Source organism: Limulus polyphemus, unplaced genomic scaffold (assembly GCF_000517525.1).
Source record: "Limulus polyphemus unplaced genomic scaffold, Limulus_polyphemus-2.1.2 Scaffold1781, whole genome shotgun sequence".
Lineage (NCBI taxonomy): Eukaryota > Metazoa > Arthropoda > Merostomata > Xiphosura > Limulidae > Limulus > Limulus polyphemus.
In genome coordinates, this window is record NW_013667391.1 from 198875 (window position 1) to 216709 (window position 17835).

At 32.8% G+C, this 17835-nt stretch overlaps 1 protein-coding gene across 1 annotated transcript in view; it reads left to right on the forward strand.

Annotated features, from left to right (window-relative positions):
* Positions 1-17835, forward strand: part of LOC106464917 (probable phosphorylase b kinase regulatory subunit alpha) — a gene marked incomplete at its 3' end in the record, with an annotated part of 37015 nt that overhangs the window by 4678 nt on the left and 14502 nt on the right. Inside the window, exons 3-6 of the mRNA XM_013925089.2 lie at positions 1677-1893; positions 9848-9930; positions 10737-10817; positions 13999-14097. Of these exons, the coding sequence (XP_013780543.1) occupies positions 1677-1893; positions 9848-9930; positions 10737-10817; positions 13999-14097 (480 nt within the window). The remainder of the gene's footprint in view (positions 1-1676; positions 1894-9847; positions 9931-10736; positions 10818-13998; positions 14098-17835) is intronic.

A 17835-nucleotide genomic window follows, 5' to 3' on the forward strand; every position in this document is an offset into this window, starting at 1 on the left:
ATTTATTTTAGCGATAAACACTTAATTTGATACATTTTTATACATGTTTGATAGACCTGGGTAGGCGACATATGGCGGTAGACCTCAAGCTATAGTAGCACCGACTTTGTTATACAAGTCCCATTTGGAATTACATCTTTCTTTGGCTTTAGCTGTTTGAGTCTAATCATAATTATTTTTCACATTAAGATTACAGTATTCTAATTTTTTTACCCTTTAAAAATTTTTTGGCAAAAATATGTTGTTTGCAACCCTTTTTTTTATTAGTCTCTTAACCACTTGTGGATAAGTTTTGTTTATTGAATAATTCAAATGTTTCTCTCTTGATATTCTGATTTTTTTCTAGATTGTCCTCTGTTGTTATTTGTGTTCTGTCACCTTTTTTTTATTAGTTTTGTAAGCACTCTTGGTTCCTGATAAAGTAGGGCTTACTCTTTAGTGGCATACTTTTTAGTTTTTATACATATAATTTGTCCTGTTTTTGTTGTTATTCTTTCTGTTTAATGCAATGCATGATCTTACCCCTGTTTAAGTTTTAAGTAAAATAAATTTATTTATTTCTCTGAAATTTAAGATTTTTTGAATAATTAATATTTTTTTCGTAGTTTTCAACGTTTTATGCTTGCAAGGTTTAACTTTGTGGTATTTTAAAAATTTGCATTGTTAACAGATTAGAATTTTTTTCTTTGCTTTATAGAATTCTAGTTTTTTGTTTTTTCAATAATTAGGATTTATGATATTTCTAAGTTCTTTAATTGTTTTCTTGTTCATTGTTGATTAAGTAGTGATAATTTATTTGGTGTGATAAATGCATGGGTGGGATAGTTCCATATTCATATCATTGAGTTAAAGAAATCTGTATTGGCAGTTTTAGCTAGAACAGAACCAGTACAGAAAAGTCTTGCAAAAACATTAGAAAAAGAAAATGTTGATTTGGTTCATCTAGTGCTTCTTTGTTTTGTTTCATACTCCAGTCATCTTTTTAAATATATTCATGTGCCTGCAAAATTCTATATCTCACAGATCTACTAGTAGTGATGATTGTGCATGTGTTGACGAACTTGGAAAAATTTTCTGTTCCCATAAATGTAAATGTAAAGAGTGAAAGGTTCTGAAAATAGTGGATTAAATTGTAGTTTCCAAGAAACTGAAACAGACACTTGTAGCGGCTTACTTATTGTGGAATCACAGAAATTAGGAGAGAAAAAAAGCAAGTTAGACAAAGAAAAGGAGATAAGTTAAGGTTATGATTGATTAGGAAGAGGAGAAATATTTTGATGTTTGTTTTGTGTAAAATGATGGAAGGTCTAAGGACAGAAAAGAATATATATTTTTATATTGATAACAATTTTTAAATGTTTGAGCTTTTGACTCTTTAGAAATACAGGGAGTGAAAGGATTCTGAGGATTTTGCAATTAGGGATTCACAAAGTAGGTATATTGACATGTTTGTTTAGGGTGTATCTTGTACTGGAGATAGCATAGAAAGGAGTGATAGATCTTTGAGTGAATCAAATGAAGATGCTCTAGTAAATGTTGAAAAAATGATATTGGAAATGATAAATTAAAGTTTTTGTTTACGTAAACATTTTTCTGAAATTTGTGTTATATGAATGTAAAGAGAAGGTTATTGTACAAAATTGCATTCTTTATTAATTGTTTTATGATTCTGTTAGAGTTGTGTGAAGCTGATGAGAGGGTTGCTGATGTCCATGATGAAGCAGAAAGAGAAACTGGAACGTTTTAAGGAAACTCAAGCAACCACAGACTGTTTCCATGCCAAATACAGCTCTACTAGTGGAGCTACAGTTGTAGGAGACAAAGAGTGGGGACATCTCCAACTTGATGCGACTTCCCTTTACCTACTAACACTTGCTCAGATGACTGCATCAGGTTTGTATCACAGCAGAGCTTTTTTGTCTAATGGCCTTAAGTATTTGACTCATCTTGTGTGCAAAGCAAATGGTGATTAATGTTAATGATATAATAAATTGTAACTTGTTTTCAATTTCAAAGCAAATTGGAAATTACTTCAAAGTGGTAATAACAAGACTCAAATTTTCAGTTGGTCTTTGTCTATAACATTACTTTAAAATTCTTCAATATTCATGTTATAATTCCAAAACATACTTACCTCTGCTAACACTATAGCTATTTCTCGATCTCTAGGGTTTCAACTATTTGCCTATCCAAGCATTGAAAACACTTGCTCCAGTCTTTTATACCCCACTCGAATGCCCTTGGCAAATTCTAATTTGCAAAATTCTCCACCAACTTCAATGTGCCCTCTATCTAGATACTATATATAAGCACCTCATTCAGATAATGTAATCACTTTTTCTCGACAAAGCATTCAGCATTTGTTTCTATAAACAGGAGTGTTGGGATTATTCACAATTTGCAACTTTGAAGGTGGTTTGCATTACTATGGTTATATCTTCATATATTTATAAATTACTTTAATAATAATAATAAAAAAAACAAAAAAACCCACAAACCCAAATTGTATGACTTCCTGAATTAATGTTTCTATTATGGAGGCCATTCAACTCTCTCCTCTTCCATCTCTGTTCTCTAGTATTTGTCAGTGACCAGGGGAGGGGTCACTCTCAGTCGAGGCTGTCTGTGATATGATCCATGGTGAGATGGACACATATGTGCGGACTGAGGGTGTCTATCTGGGTGGTTGTGAGGTAGCTTTTGCAAATGACCCGGACCAGCTGGGGAGAATGTAGACTCATTTTTTCTGGCTCCTTCTTTTACTAGGTCGGCCTCTACAGAGGATCATTTTGATCAGCCACCTCCAGCCCCTTTTCTTTAGTTAGTTACTCGTGTTTGTGAGGTTTTGGGGGTTTCTAATATTGCATTTGACTTTCCCCCTTCCTTGTTGGCAGCAAGGACAGCAAATGACTACTTGGTTTTTCCTCCTTCTGATATTACTGTTCATGCTGGGAGATTTGCCACTCAGTTACGTGATGAGATAGCTATGATGGGTCCCCCACGTTTATTAGAACAATATGCTTTGGCTTATCATCACCAGGAGGAGGTATATTAAATTCTCAATGAATGGACTCCCTTTTTGGACCTGTGGGTTGTCTTGAATGGAACCTGTGTTTACTTTAACACTCTCAATATGAGCTTGGTCTATTGGACCGACCTCGTGACCTTTTTGTACTCACTTAAAGTCTTTATAGATTTAATACTTATAAATCTAAATATAATGGGTATATCGTCACAAAATTTGGCAGTTTTTCAGTTAATATTACAAGTCTTTCACTTACAAAAGTAATATTTCTTAGTGAAGTATTTTTAATAAAGGAAAATAAAGATCTGTCAATGAATATATTGAGTATTTGTTTTGAATGGTCCATGTGCAAAATAATTTTCATGTTAAAATTTGAAATACTTTTCCTTATCTCAAATTTCCTTTGTGTAATCCCTGAAACCTCCTATATGAATTTCAAACGTTTTTTTCATAGTTTATATGTTATTTTCTCTACCCTATCTCGGTCAATTCGACTGACCTCGTAACCACCAAAAAAGAAATCGAAATAAACCTAAATTAACTTTTTTTTTTCTTTCTAGAATGACTTCAAATTGTTACATGAAACTACGTTTGTTTATCCTAAGTAACTCTAAGTTCGTAACATTATACATCTATTTATAATTAAATTTTAATTTTTTATTGCCCTTTGAACTGTGTCTAACTACTTTCCATGCCATAAAAAGTTGTAAATCACTCGGAGAATATGCAACTCACATTACATTATTAAATTACATTACCCATGAGTTGCTCGATGCATGCCTCGTGAACCATTTTAATTATATTATTATTATTATTACTTATTTTGCCTAATCTAATAAATAACTTAAAAAGATCCATATTTTTTAGGTTTTAGTTACTTTTATAATAATAAGTAAAGAATAAATATGAAAAACAAAAAATAAAATACTTAACTAATTTTTTTTCTTGCCATTGGGTTTTGAAGAGAGTTAACCCTAACTTTTTATAGTACTAATAATAATGAATCTAATAATTTTATTTAATTAAATAATGCACTAAAGAACATAGACTAATAACATACAAAAAGTAGGCAATTTCCCCTAACTCTCAAAATTTGTCTGGCTTTCTAACTATATGACAAGAGCCATTACAAATTCATCCAAACTAGCCATTAACTTGCACATGGGACCAATCTTGTACTCTGAGTGAAATTGACAATATTCTGTTCAGAACACATCATTATACAATACATCATTTGATAGATTAAAACCTTGACTTTCTATTAGGTAATATATAATGAAACATAAGAGAGAGCTAACAATGAATTGTGAAAGAGAGGATGTGACAGGTGGGTGTAGCAGGAGGGGTCTGATTTTGTATTTGTTAGCTCTGTAACCAAACAAAATTGAAGACTAAAAAGTGTGGTTTGTCTGAACAATAATGATTTTATAGAAAGTATTTTACGTTTAATTTCGTACATTTTCAAGGGGTGATGGATAAAACTGGGATGATGAGACAAAATGTGTCACATGGGTGATACTAGTGGAAGTTCAGGATTTTTTTAAAATATTGCTTTTGAGAATTAAGAACTTAAACTATTAGAATATGGATTATTAGCTAAGATTTTATGCTATTCTAATTGGTATAACATAAACAGAAAGTAGTATAATAAAATTTTGCATGTAAGACATTAAAACCTTGTGTCATGCGCAGTAAAGAATACCTGGGGTGATAGGGTTAAACATATCACAATTTTCTCAGATTCATCTTACTCTCACGACTGTCCTGAGGTATTTATCTTCAATTAAACTTTTGTTGCAAGCCTTCTGATGTTCCCCTCAGCAGTTTCAGGACAAGTTGGAGATTTTGCTGATGACTAACTCAGTCAGATTATCTTCTTCAGTTCTTTCTCTGGTTTCCTGGCTGGTTTGTTGTTGAAATTTATTGGGTAGAGATTCTTTGTTAAAAAGTGTTCATTTACTGTCTTCTGCCCTCTGGGAGTTAGGGGAAGCTTTTTTTCTCCATTCCAGGTTGTTTGCTGGAGTTCTAGAGATGTTAGAATCAAGATTTGATTCAGTTTGTTTACATTCTTCTTTATTGTTGCTGACTTTTTGCCTTTCTGGCACTAATTTGGGAGAGTCAGCTCTTGGTTTTTCCTGACCCCCCTGCTTCAGATTCTAGGTCTGTCTGTATTCTTGAGGATTTTCGGCTCAGATGGACTGTCGACAACAGCGTCGATGTCTATCCCATGGGTGGGGGAGCAGTAAGACTATGTTTACATGATCTGAATTCAGGGTTGGTCATTCAATTTACATCACCCCTCACCTTTATTAGCACAACCAGTTGCCTTGTCACCTACAATATATTCACGAGGAGTGGAGCTTCATTCCCAGGCTATAAGAGAGTTGTTAGTCAAAATGACAGAAGTAGAGAGTTGATCCAGTTCTTCTGGGAATTTTATTCCCATTTATTTGTTGTACTCAAGAAGACTAAAGATTGACATCAAATCATCTATCTGTTTCACTTAACCAATTTCAAATCCTCTTCATTTTACTATGGAATCCTTTCTCAACCTATGATGGCACTTTATGCCAGGGCTCTGGATGACCAAGTTTGATGTTACTGATGCTTATCTCCATATTCCCATAGCAGAATCTTCCCGGAAGTTTCTCAGATTTATGCACAAAGGTCAGGTTCTGCAGTTCAAGGCTCTACTTTTTGGACTTGCATCAGCCAGTACCTTATGCCTTCTGCATAATTCTTCGAGTTTTTTCTTGTCATCTATATTCCTTGCAACTGTACACACACTATTCTGTCATCATTCCGACAAATAGCAGAACAACATTTTCAGGTTGTTCTTTCAGAAGCCACAAAAGCAGGCTTTCTTATCAGATTGAAGAAATATATGCTGTCACCAATGCAATATCTCATCCTTCTGGGTGTGTCAGATGATTTTCTCTCCATTGGAGATGTGAGAATCCCTCAAGCCTTTCATTATTTTGGAAGGAACTAATATGAGGTCTCTTCAGTAATCACTGCATGGTCAATGAATCATGCTTTCCAATCCTTTGGATCATCCTGTCTCATTACTCAGGAGCAACATCATCGATTGCAAATTATGGTTGGATCGTAACAGCACTACTGTTGGGGTACCCATTCCACTACTTCGTGCCGAGATCCATCTGTTCACAGACACATCTCTTCAGGGATGGGGAACTTATCTTAAAAGTCATGAGTTCTGGGGCATTTGGATTGAAGTCGAGTCTACCCTCCATATCAACGTTCTCGAACTCCTTGCAGTACATCGGGCAAAAGTTCATGGTATGTCTCTCTGAAGGGAATAATTGTCATGTTACATTCTGACAATTCCTTAGTGGTATCTCAGATTTCTTGTCAAGGAGGCACACATTCTTGAGACCTTGTTTTTATACCTTGGATTTTCTCTACTGGGCTCATTCCTATCATATCAGTCTTTTAGCATGTTGTGTTCCAGGAGTAATGAATTTAAACTGTTCAAGGTATGTCTCTCTTGAAGGGAATAATTGTCATGTTACATTCTGACAATTCCATAGTGGTATCTCAGATTTCTTGTCAAGGAGGCTCACACATTCTTGAGACCTTGGATTTTCTCTACTAGGCTCATTCCTATCATATCAGTCTTTCAGCATGTTGTGTTCCAGGAGTAATGAATTTAAATCGTTCAAGGTATGTCTCTCTTGAAGGGGATAATTGTCATGTTACATTCTGACAATTCAATAGTGGTATCTCAGATTTCTTGTCAAGGAGGCTCACACACATTCTTGAGACCTTGGATTTTCTCTACTAGGCTCATTCCTATCATATCAGTCTTTTAGCATGTTGTGTTTCAGGAGTAATGAATTTAATTGCAGATCACTTGTCTCAATCCAACTGGATTCTTCCAACAGAATGGATGATGCATCACAAGGTTTTTCAGTGGACTTGCTCTCAGTTTTGGTTTCCAGTACCTCATCCTCAAGCATTGGCAGAAGATGTGTTCAGTCAAAACTGGACGGGTTTACATCTGTATGCCTTTCCCCAACTTGGCTATTGCCCTGGTCTCTGATTATAGTTCGGTCCACTCGCTATCAAGTTATCTTGGTTGCACTATATTGACCAGTTCAAACGTGGTTTCCGCTTATTCGGTATTTGCAGGTATGTCTTCATCTTCCACATTGGCAATCGGAGACAACCTTGATCAGACATTGTCCACCCAGGTGTTCAGAAACTCGGTTTTCATGCTGGGAATGTATGTGGTCCTTTGCCCATCTTAAGGGTTTAACTTCTACGATTTCTCTGTATTTAACTAAATCTCTCTGTAGGTCAACCACAGCTGTTTATCTGTGGAAATGGAATACTTATAGTCAGTGGTATCTTAAAAGGAATTTCAATCTTCTTCATCCTAAATTATCTCTCATATCCCATTTTATGACTTGGGTATTTTAGAGAGGTCTTGCTTCTCTTACAGTTGCTTTATATAAGGCATCCTTATCCACTATTTTCGGTATTCCTAATTTTGGAAGATTTTTTGAATCCTTAGTACTTTCAGGTCTATTCAAAACCCTTCGTATTTTTCGATCCAAATGACCTTTTCACTTAACAAATTAGGATTTTACAGTTGTTTTACATGAATTGTCTCATCCTCCTTTTGAGCCCTTAGACTCGTGTTCTTTGTTTCACTTTTCTCTTAAATTGTATTTTTTGTTATTATTGGATTGTGGACATCATTGGTTGGAATTGTTTGCAATTCCCATGCTTCAGACTCTTTATCAGTCCACATTTGTCCTGATTGACCACAATAGGTCCTTTCTGTCCAAGACTCTGACAGCTAGGGAAGGGGAAAGATCCATATCACCAATCTATTTGCCAGCATTTCTCACCTTTAGGACTGCCCAAGTCCTGAATGTTTGTTATGTCCTGTTAGGGCCTCAAGTGTTATGTAGCTTGAACTAACTCATTTCAAGGTGGTATGAATTGATTGTTCATTCATGGGAATCCTTCTTTTTCCCATTATTCATCTCCAATTACCCTAATGAGGTGGCTTTGTAAGTTGATTCACAAGGCCTATAATGGATTATCGTTACAGGAGAGGAATCTTTTGTGTGTCATGTCTCACCAGATTTGTCATATCTCTGTCAATGGCCGCCCATTTGAATTTTCCCTCTGGAGGACATTGTGCAGTCTGGTATGTGGATTACTCCTAATACTTTCCTATCTCATTACTTACATGATCTGGCAGTTTCCTCTTTTGAGGGTTTTTGGCTAACCCCTGTAGCTAATTTGACCAAATTTGTTAGATTTTTACCAGAGGATAATATTTTTCTCAATCATATACTCTACTTTTTTTCCAGCATTTCTTTAATTTTTCACTGGATCCTACTCTGTGGTGAGTGTTGCTCAGGCAAGTATGCTTTCTCTTTTCAATTCCTTACTAGCAACTACTTTCACTATAATTACTATAGGTTGCAACAGGCTTTGTCGAAATGGGGTGTTACATAAGACCATCTAGGCACCTACAAGATTGTATTATATTATTATTATGGACTGCCACTCATGGACTGTCATGAGTAAAGCTAAAGTTGATTCTGCCCATTACTGCCAATCTTCAGGTTGATTAAATTGGGGTCAATTTGCTTTTAAAAATGTAGGGAACTTGGTTCACCTATTGCACAGTTTCCAGAGCACTGTTCCTTAGGGCTCACCAATGTGTATTACCTCCCCAGACTCTACTGGTGGAGCTTGAGAGTCCTTACCACCCCAGTTTCCAGTCACTGGGGTAGTGGACAGAAGCTTTTCCTCCAGAGTGTTCGTGTGTGTTCCTCCACTCTCGGAGAAGAGGGCAAAGTTGGGGGTCCTCCTTCTTGGGTCCCTGGATGTTTTTCCCAGATGTCAGTAGGAGTGGCACCAACCTTCAAGGTAGCCTACTCGTAATTCCTGTTCAGATTTGACATGAAGCTATCTGGTTGGGGGGGTTCATGGCCATTCTCTTTGATCAATGTTGGTTTCGTATATTGTTCATGGAAGGTGGTCCACTATCTCCTCATAATTCCAAATACAATGTGGTCCCATCCTAGGTCCTTGGTTGAGCAACAAAACAGCAAAAAACCATAGTTGTTTACTCATGAATAACTGTATTCATGACATTTGTAAAGTGAAATTTGTCCAGAAAAAAAAATCAATAACAAACTGACAGTTTTCCATGCACAAAGAGGATGCCAACATCGACTGACCTTATTTTCCTTGAGTAACGTCACTCGCTTCTGACTCAATTTTTCAACCAAACGATCACAAAGGCTGGTTTTTGCAATGACTTTGGGAGATTGCAGGGCCAGGATGATGAAAAATTCTCGAAAAATGACTTGGTCTTAATTTTAGCTTATATTTTTATGACACTTAAATATATATACAAACTTATTGTGTTTTTAACTGTGTGACATCTTTAAGTCCTTACATTGAGTAATACCTTCTTGTTTGTTTTCAGTATTTTGCTTATAACAAAGTAAATGGTTCAATTTAATAGGTTGTCTATAAGCTACAATAATATAACTTATGCCTATTCTTATAGTATGAAATGTACAGGAGGCAATCAAAATCTTGCACTTCTTTATATTAACCTGCAAACCTGAAGTATATGTATAACAAGTGGTAACCACTTTGAATTATTTTGAGCTTTTTTGGACCATAAAATTAGTCAGTTTGGTTCTCTGCATGATGTGTGTCTTCTATATACTTGTAAAACTGTATAACTATTGATACACATAGATATTGCTAAATATTTATTTGCTCTTGATTCTCAATAAATTTTCTTGCTTATTTTGCATTCAGGATTGCAGATAATTTTCAACACAGATGAAGTAGCATTTATTCAGAACCTTGTTTTTTACATTGAATCTGCATACTGTGTTCCTGTAAGTATTTCTGGTTCAACTCTTTACTCCAGTTGTTTTAAGCGGAACTTTGATATGTATATCGTATTTTTGTTTAAAGTTAGTATACTTGATAGTTTAATAATTAATTATCAATAAATTGATGTTACTGCATTTTGAAAAACGTCTTTCTCCATTATTGGACTGTTGTATGTTGTAGATGTTTGTTTGTTTTTTGAAAATGTTTCCTATTTCACATAATTTTTTTTATCTGGTACATTTTAGTATGTGTAGTAAATACACAGTACTGTGTAAAGTCATTTAAAATGAAGGTAAGTTCCATTGTTATGGAACAACAAGTTTTGGCACTCTAACTTGTCCTCTTCAGTTCAACTTTTGTTTCTTAAACACCCACACACCTTATTTGATATTAAAAGTTTCAAGTTGCTTTAGACCACAAGTCATAAGAAAGGGGTTTGGTTTAAAATGACCATCAGATGTGTTAAAGTTTGGCAATCTTTGGATTACTGAACTTTCCACAAATCTTCTATTGAAGTAACTTATAGTTTTATGCATTATTTTGTCTGATATACAGTTAATTTGGTGAGCAAGATTCTCATGTGTAAAACAATAACACTTGTTTCAACATTTTTAACATCCTTTTTATGTACTGTGAGTTTTTTATCTAAATTTCTTCCTGTTTTACCAACATAAACTTTTTCACAGGATTGATATGATACCGTACAGACATTTCTGTTGTTATCTTGTTTTGTAATAGTGGATCTTAAGCTCTTTTCTTTTTTGATAGTTATGTGTTTGTTATTTAGAGTATCTTACATTTTCTTTAGGACTATGGTATTTGGGAAAGAGGGGACAAAACTAATCATGGATTACCGGAATTAAATGCCAGCTCAATAGGCATGGTTAAGGTAGGATGGAAATATTTTTATCTACTTATTTAGACTAAATTTTGTAATGATTGTTTTATTACACTTTACATATTACTGATTAGGCTTTCTTTTGATTGGTATACTGAATCATATTTCCCATAAAATAACATGCTTTTTTATAAAGAATAGATGTATGTCTGTATTTGAAAAATTGTTACTTTCAATTTTTACTTTACCCATAACTTCATTTTTGGTATTAAAGTTTCAAGACAGGGGTTATTGCTAAGACATTTAGCACCCAGTAAAATGGTATAACTAGAATATTTTTAATTTACAATTTCTAATGGTATAAATCATCATGTTTTATTAACATTTTCTTAATTGAGCACTCCACTGTGATTAATTCAATTCCAAGCTTCTAAGCACCTTAGGATGATAAGAACTATGAGGAGAAGGATCTAACCATATTGAAATGACTGTGGATATCTCACATAGTCCCTACTCTGTTGTTAAACTTTTCATGTAACCTTTAACTGATTACACCTCTCAATAATGGTTTGGGTCAAGCTAGTTTGAGATTTCACAGAAGTAATCCCTAATTTTCTCAGAAACTTCACACACTTAAACTGTCACTTGAAAACCTTAATAAAGGACTGCAATTCACATTACAATCAAAGCTATTTTACGTAACTTGTCATAAAAATAAAATTTACTTACACTTTAACAAAAGTTCTCCGAACTCTACTGTACTTCTGCTACTGTACTACCATGAATACCATCTTACTTCATTTAATAATGCACTTATAAATACTTCTTACAATTATTACTCAAAAGCTCTAGTATAACCATTATAAAAATAACTTAAGACTTTAGTATTGCTATGTAAAAAATATCAGTCTTAGTATCAGACAAAGCTAACTTTCAACAACTTATTCACATGACTCAGCATCAGCAGGTTAATATGTGTACACAAATACTCTGTAACTTTTGTTTATAAGTATAATTTAAGGTACAAATACATGATCTTCTATTTTTGATCCTCTATCATCCATGTAAATAGTTTGCATGCTTTTATTCTGTAATATTTTAATAGAAATTGTCAACATCCTGACAAAGTTCTAAAGGCTGTTAAACTACATAGAATATCCAGGATTCTGAAAGTGGCACAAAGAATCCCATTTGAAAATCATAAATCCTGAAATCTCGGAACAAATCCTGGAAATTTTTTTAACTAAAGAGAGAAAAGGCACTTGCCACCAACATTTTTTTCTGGAGTTGCTGACTAAAGGGAAGGCAAAGAGAGGCAGTAACTGCCACCAACTTTTTCATTTGCTTATATTTACCAAGGTGTGAAGAACACTGTACCATATGATTAATCAAGTGTTATCAATTAATGAGACTATTGATTAATTGATTAACAATTACAACTAACTTCTCAGCTCTATTCACCAGCACGCAAATTCCTTATATGAAACACAGAAGCTGATTCTTCTCTTGCACAGACTGCACAGTCCAAAGGTTTTGCACACAAAAAAAAGGTTAAGGGAAAAAATATGAAGAAGACAATTGACTTTGGACTTTCTACTGTGGTTACTATGACTAAGTGTATACCACTAGTGTCGCCACAAAGTTGGTGCCAGCCAGTTGCCTTCTCTTTAGTAAGCAGTTCAAGATGAAGAAGATGGAAAAAAGTTGGCAGTGACTGCTTCCAGCTGGTTGCTTTCTCTCAAGTTAGCAGTTCAAAATTAGTGATTATGGTAGCAGATACCCTTAGTAGCTTTGCCATACCTAAGAAAAACAACAACTTATAATACTAAAATTTGGCAGAGCACAGATAGTCCATTATGTAGCTTCATTCTTAATAACAAGCAAACCTACTGTAATATTTTGATTGCTTGGATAATTGGAATATCAAAAATAGTAACAATTGGAGATCTTAATTTAAATTAGTTAATTATTTTCATGATGATTTATATAATTGGAATTTTGAGTAATCAACTGTTGGAATAATCTAAATCAGTAATAGTCAGAAATTTTAATTTTGATAAGTTGACTATTTTTGTGACAATTAATTTAATTGTAATTTTCAATTGTTCAATTACTTTTCGTGACACTGATGTAATCATTGCTCATGGGTAAATAGATTATATAGATTAATCAGTTAGATCACCCAACTCTACCTAGAGACACAATATTCTTCCTTCAGTCTCATTTCTGAAACTTAAATCAAGTAATATTTTCAATTTGAACTCTGTAAATCTTTTCGTATATATACCTTTAGTTATTAGTAAGACTGCCCTTACCTGTTGATAATCAATGCACCTGAGAATAACCTTCTAACTATAACAGGTCCAATTTTCATCTTGTATAGAATTTGATGAGAAATTATTTAAAAATAAATTAAACTTTTTAATTTCTTCATAGACATCCAGATGTTAGCAATTTATATAATAAATTTCAAATTCTGCTAATTGGTTGATTGGTTACTATATTTTGACAATATTGTTTATGAACTATTTCAGTTTGTTGATTTATATTTGAAGTGTAATTATAGTGAGAAGATTACCAAGTATGTGGTTTTATATGTATAAAGTACATATGTTGTAAATTCATTTGTGAAGTCTAGTTCACATGCAGAATTGAATAAATTCTCTATCTGTTGTCTCTGATGAGCCTCTGTTCTGTGTATATTCAGTTACTTTACTTTTCAGTGATATGTAAAATGGGTTTTACTAGTTGTAATTCCCACAATGTACTTACACAAAAATTCTTGTTTCTACCTGACTTAACTTATGAATCATTTAATTACTAATTTTACATAATCCAAAGTCACAAAGTTACAGTTAAGGCCATATTTATTCAAACTTGGACCAGTCATAGTTCACTTGGTTTACAAAACATTTAACTTACACTTTTTTACATGTTTTTGATTTTATTTTATGTTTTTATATAGTACTTTAATTTATGTTTGTTAACACTGTATGATAAGTGCTTAATTTTTAGGTATAATCAGTAACTGTGTTTTACAGTAATGTTAATGATCATGTTATTATCAATATAAAATGCTTTTCCAAATATGTTTATTCCAAAACTTCAGAACTGTTCCAAATAACTTGGTAAACATAATTATTTGCAATATATTAAATAGTATCTAAATCAACATTTAAAATGTTGTAAGATGTCTTTTGTAATTATTACATTTTTTTTTTATTCACGTCAGGCTGCTTTGGAAGCATTGAATGAGATTGATCTCTTTGGTGGCCGAGGAGGGCCTGCTTCTGTTGTGCACGTGCTGGCTGATGAAGCCCAGAAATGTCATGTAAGCTAAGAAAATAACTGAATCTTGTTTTTATTTTTACTTGTAGTTCTTTTTTAATTTTCTGTAAAACTCAAAAATTTCATGTAAGCTCTAACCATTTTAATCTTTCATTTATAGAGTTCCACTTTTTTGTAATGTGTATCGCTTATATTTTTCTGAGATAGAGCAGAAAACCTTAGCCATAAATATTTTTTGAAAAATGATCCAAATATAATTAAGAGTTGCTTTATTGAAAATTGAAGATTTTGAGAAAAAATTTTATTTGTTGAAGATGGTTTGAAATTCTCAGTAAAATATATCCAATATTACTCATGCATAATCTTAAAATGGAGCTTCTTAAAATAACAAAGTTTACTATTTTCAAAGGGTTCCATGTCATTTATCAAAAATGTTTGTAAAGCTGGAAACGATTATTCCAAAAAACTGTTTGCTAAATGAAATGCAAATATTGTGATGCTAGTTATACAAGTGCATGTTCAAAGTGGATGTTAATAAGGCATGACTTATGTAAAATTAAGATTGAAAAGGTTGATCTTAAAGGGAACATTAATGTGTTAAGGAAGCAAAATAGATAGCTAAACTTGAAGATTAAATAGATAACTAAACTTGAAGATTAAATAGATAACTATATTTTAAGACCACAGTATCAAAAATAGTTTATTGATAAGAAAGGAAAACATAAGACGGAGTTTAGTCGTGGGAAACACAGGAATGAAGGATGAAATAATTATACATACTTGTAGTGCAGAAACTGAAAGAGAACACAGGTTAAGATAATTTGAAATAAAGAATGTTACACAGAGTTTATGGTACTTATTGAAGTTTACTGACTATGGTAATATAAAACCAAAAGGGTATGTCAAATTATTTGATAAAATCAGGGAAATAAGCTGAAACTAGTTACACATGAAAACTGTACTAGAAAGAGAAAGGCAAAGCTGAAAACATCTTAATTATGGTAGAGTGGTTGTAATAAAGTCAAATGTTTTAATGTAGCACTTGAAGTAATATGCAAGCAACCTTTGAAGATGCCTAAAACATTCTTAAAATGCATGGGGATTTTTAATCATGGAATATCAAATATGGCAGGATAAAGGTAAATTATGAAGTTTTAAGTGTTAAGTGAAATCTAAAATGAAGATCTTTGTAAAGATAATGTCTAAATAGTTAGAGTTCTCTGGTTATGGCACCTAACAACAGTTGTATTTTAAGACACATTCAAACAGTAGGATATTAATCTTTACAGAAGGTTATTTACAGTTCATGAAAATACATCTAAGTTGGTACTTTTTTTCTCGGAAATTTTATTTTGGTTTTAGAACTACAATCACATGACAAACAAGCATTTATTCCACACTTAAATGCAAATCATATTGATTGAGCATGTAAATGACTTCTATAACTTGATTGTTGGCTGTTGGAAGGGGAGATTTGTGACCACTCTCAGAAAAACAATATTTGTTTAGTGAGATTGTTAAATGGCTTAGAGCATTTAGGACAACATCCTGACCTAATCTGGACTAATGCTCTTATGCATAAAATTAAAACTAAAGTTGTCAAAAATAACCTTCTAACTTAAATAACCATTGTGGTGAGGTTGGACATATCTACTGGTACAGTTATTAAGAAAATAAGCAAGGATTTAAAGATGACAGAGGCTTGCACACCAAAACCTCACAAGGTTCCAGCTATGCATTGAAATCCATGGCTGTTTTCATGGGAAAGATGGCTGAAGAAACTGGAATTACAGTAAATCCATTCAACCCCTGAGGCATTTTAAATATACTTTTGTGACTTTGGTTTGCTTAAGCATGTGTATAGAAGTTATAGATGTTATACATTAGACAGTTTATGGAAAGCTACACAAGAGAAGGACATTGTTCACAAAAAACCTGTATCTCAAAGAACCATCATTTCAGGGTCATTGCTAAAAAGCAGGAAAAGCTTATGCATAATAAGTGAAATGGACAAGGAAACATTGTATAATATTAAATATATTACAGAGTCAGAATATTAACACTACAATTACTGTTACCAGTACCACAAAGCTAAACAATACATCTAAAATAATTGGGTATGATATGAAAATATATGAAGTAATGGTTATTGTAGTGTTTTACCTCATTTAATTCATTGCAGTATAATCAGATTCACAAGACTATGGATGAGAATGAAGAAAGTGTTATACTCTAAGGAACTTAAACAAATAGGCAGAATTTATATGTGTTAACATATAAATATTTTACTTAAATGCAACTGGTACTTGCTTGCATGCAAATGTGTAAAATAGTATTGTAGTATTTTATTTTCCATCTTAAATATATTGCTCTGTTAATTATTAAGTATGGTAGTACATAATAGTAGAGATCACCAAGGTTTCCAAATAATTCATGTGCCAAAAACCACCCTATTGAATACCTAAGCAAAAATCCGACCATTCAGAGTATTGGTTATTATATATTATGCACATATATACTAATAATATGCTAAAGAGGTTGCTAACGTTTCTGGTATAACAACTCAAAAATTTCTAAAACAGCAACTTTTTCGTATACTACCTTCCTACCTGATCACATCAGCTGTGCTAGCCCTTAGACTGCTCGGACTATTGCTACTAGATTTCTCCAGCTTACTTGACTGGTCTGTGGCAATACACATTTGATGTTTTTGATAAATTAAAAAATATATACAGATTTTTATAAATGGTAAACATCATGCATGTACTTAAATATCTTTTAAGTTCATTTCAACCCAACAATATATATTTAGACTGCTTCATTTAGGTATACATATCACAATGCCAACCAAAGTAGGAATTGAATATTGTTTTAAAATCTATCCAACTAGTATCACTTGTTTGTTTACTATTTATTGCAGTAACAATCCCCACTTTCTGCTACAATTTTAATATTTTTTCCTATTTATCACTTTAACAAAAGAACAGTTACCTCAGTTGTCTCCTACTTAAAAAGATGCACCTGCCCAAGGCTAAATCATATGTCACAGTTGTTGCTTTTCACACCTTATAAGTATAGATCACTTGTTTAAAACAGACAACAAAACATATTCTGAGTTATTAAACCAAACTACTAGTTTAATGTTTCATGATCTAAGTGGCACTAATCTTCTTAGATATAGAGTATTGCATTTTTTCCAATGTGTCTAAATATAACTCGTTTATAAATAGCATTCTAGTGAAGATTATGAACAAAAATTTAAAAGTTAAAATAATCAAACAAAAATAATAAATGTATGAAAGGTAATAATGTAATTAAGGTCCAGAACTAAATGTTTTAATACTATCTTAGAATAGTGAAGTTACAAAGATAATTATCTTTGGATTTTATAGAAAAATAAAAAAAGACAAGAAGTCAGTCTACCAGATGATGAATCTTTGCTTTTTGAGAGCATGGAAAAAAATCATTTTTGCCATTCTTCATTTATCTGATGAAGGAAAATCTGCTAATCTGCTTTGATTCCCAGTACAAACTTCATCAGTCCAAAAATGGCATCACTAACTCTGACAGACTCCAAAAAATGTATATTCTTTTATATAGTGTATACCTGTAATTACTTAGATATTGGATCATAAGTAAAACTTCTATAATTTTCAGTATCTTGTGTATGAACTATATTTTGAATTGTTTTAAAACATTAGGTGTACATGTACATGCATTCTTAATTTTTTTCCAATTGTTCACTGATTGTAATTTATGAGTGACTAATAACACCTATATT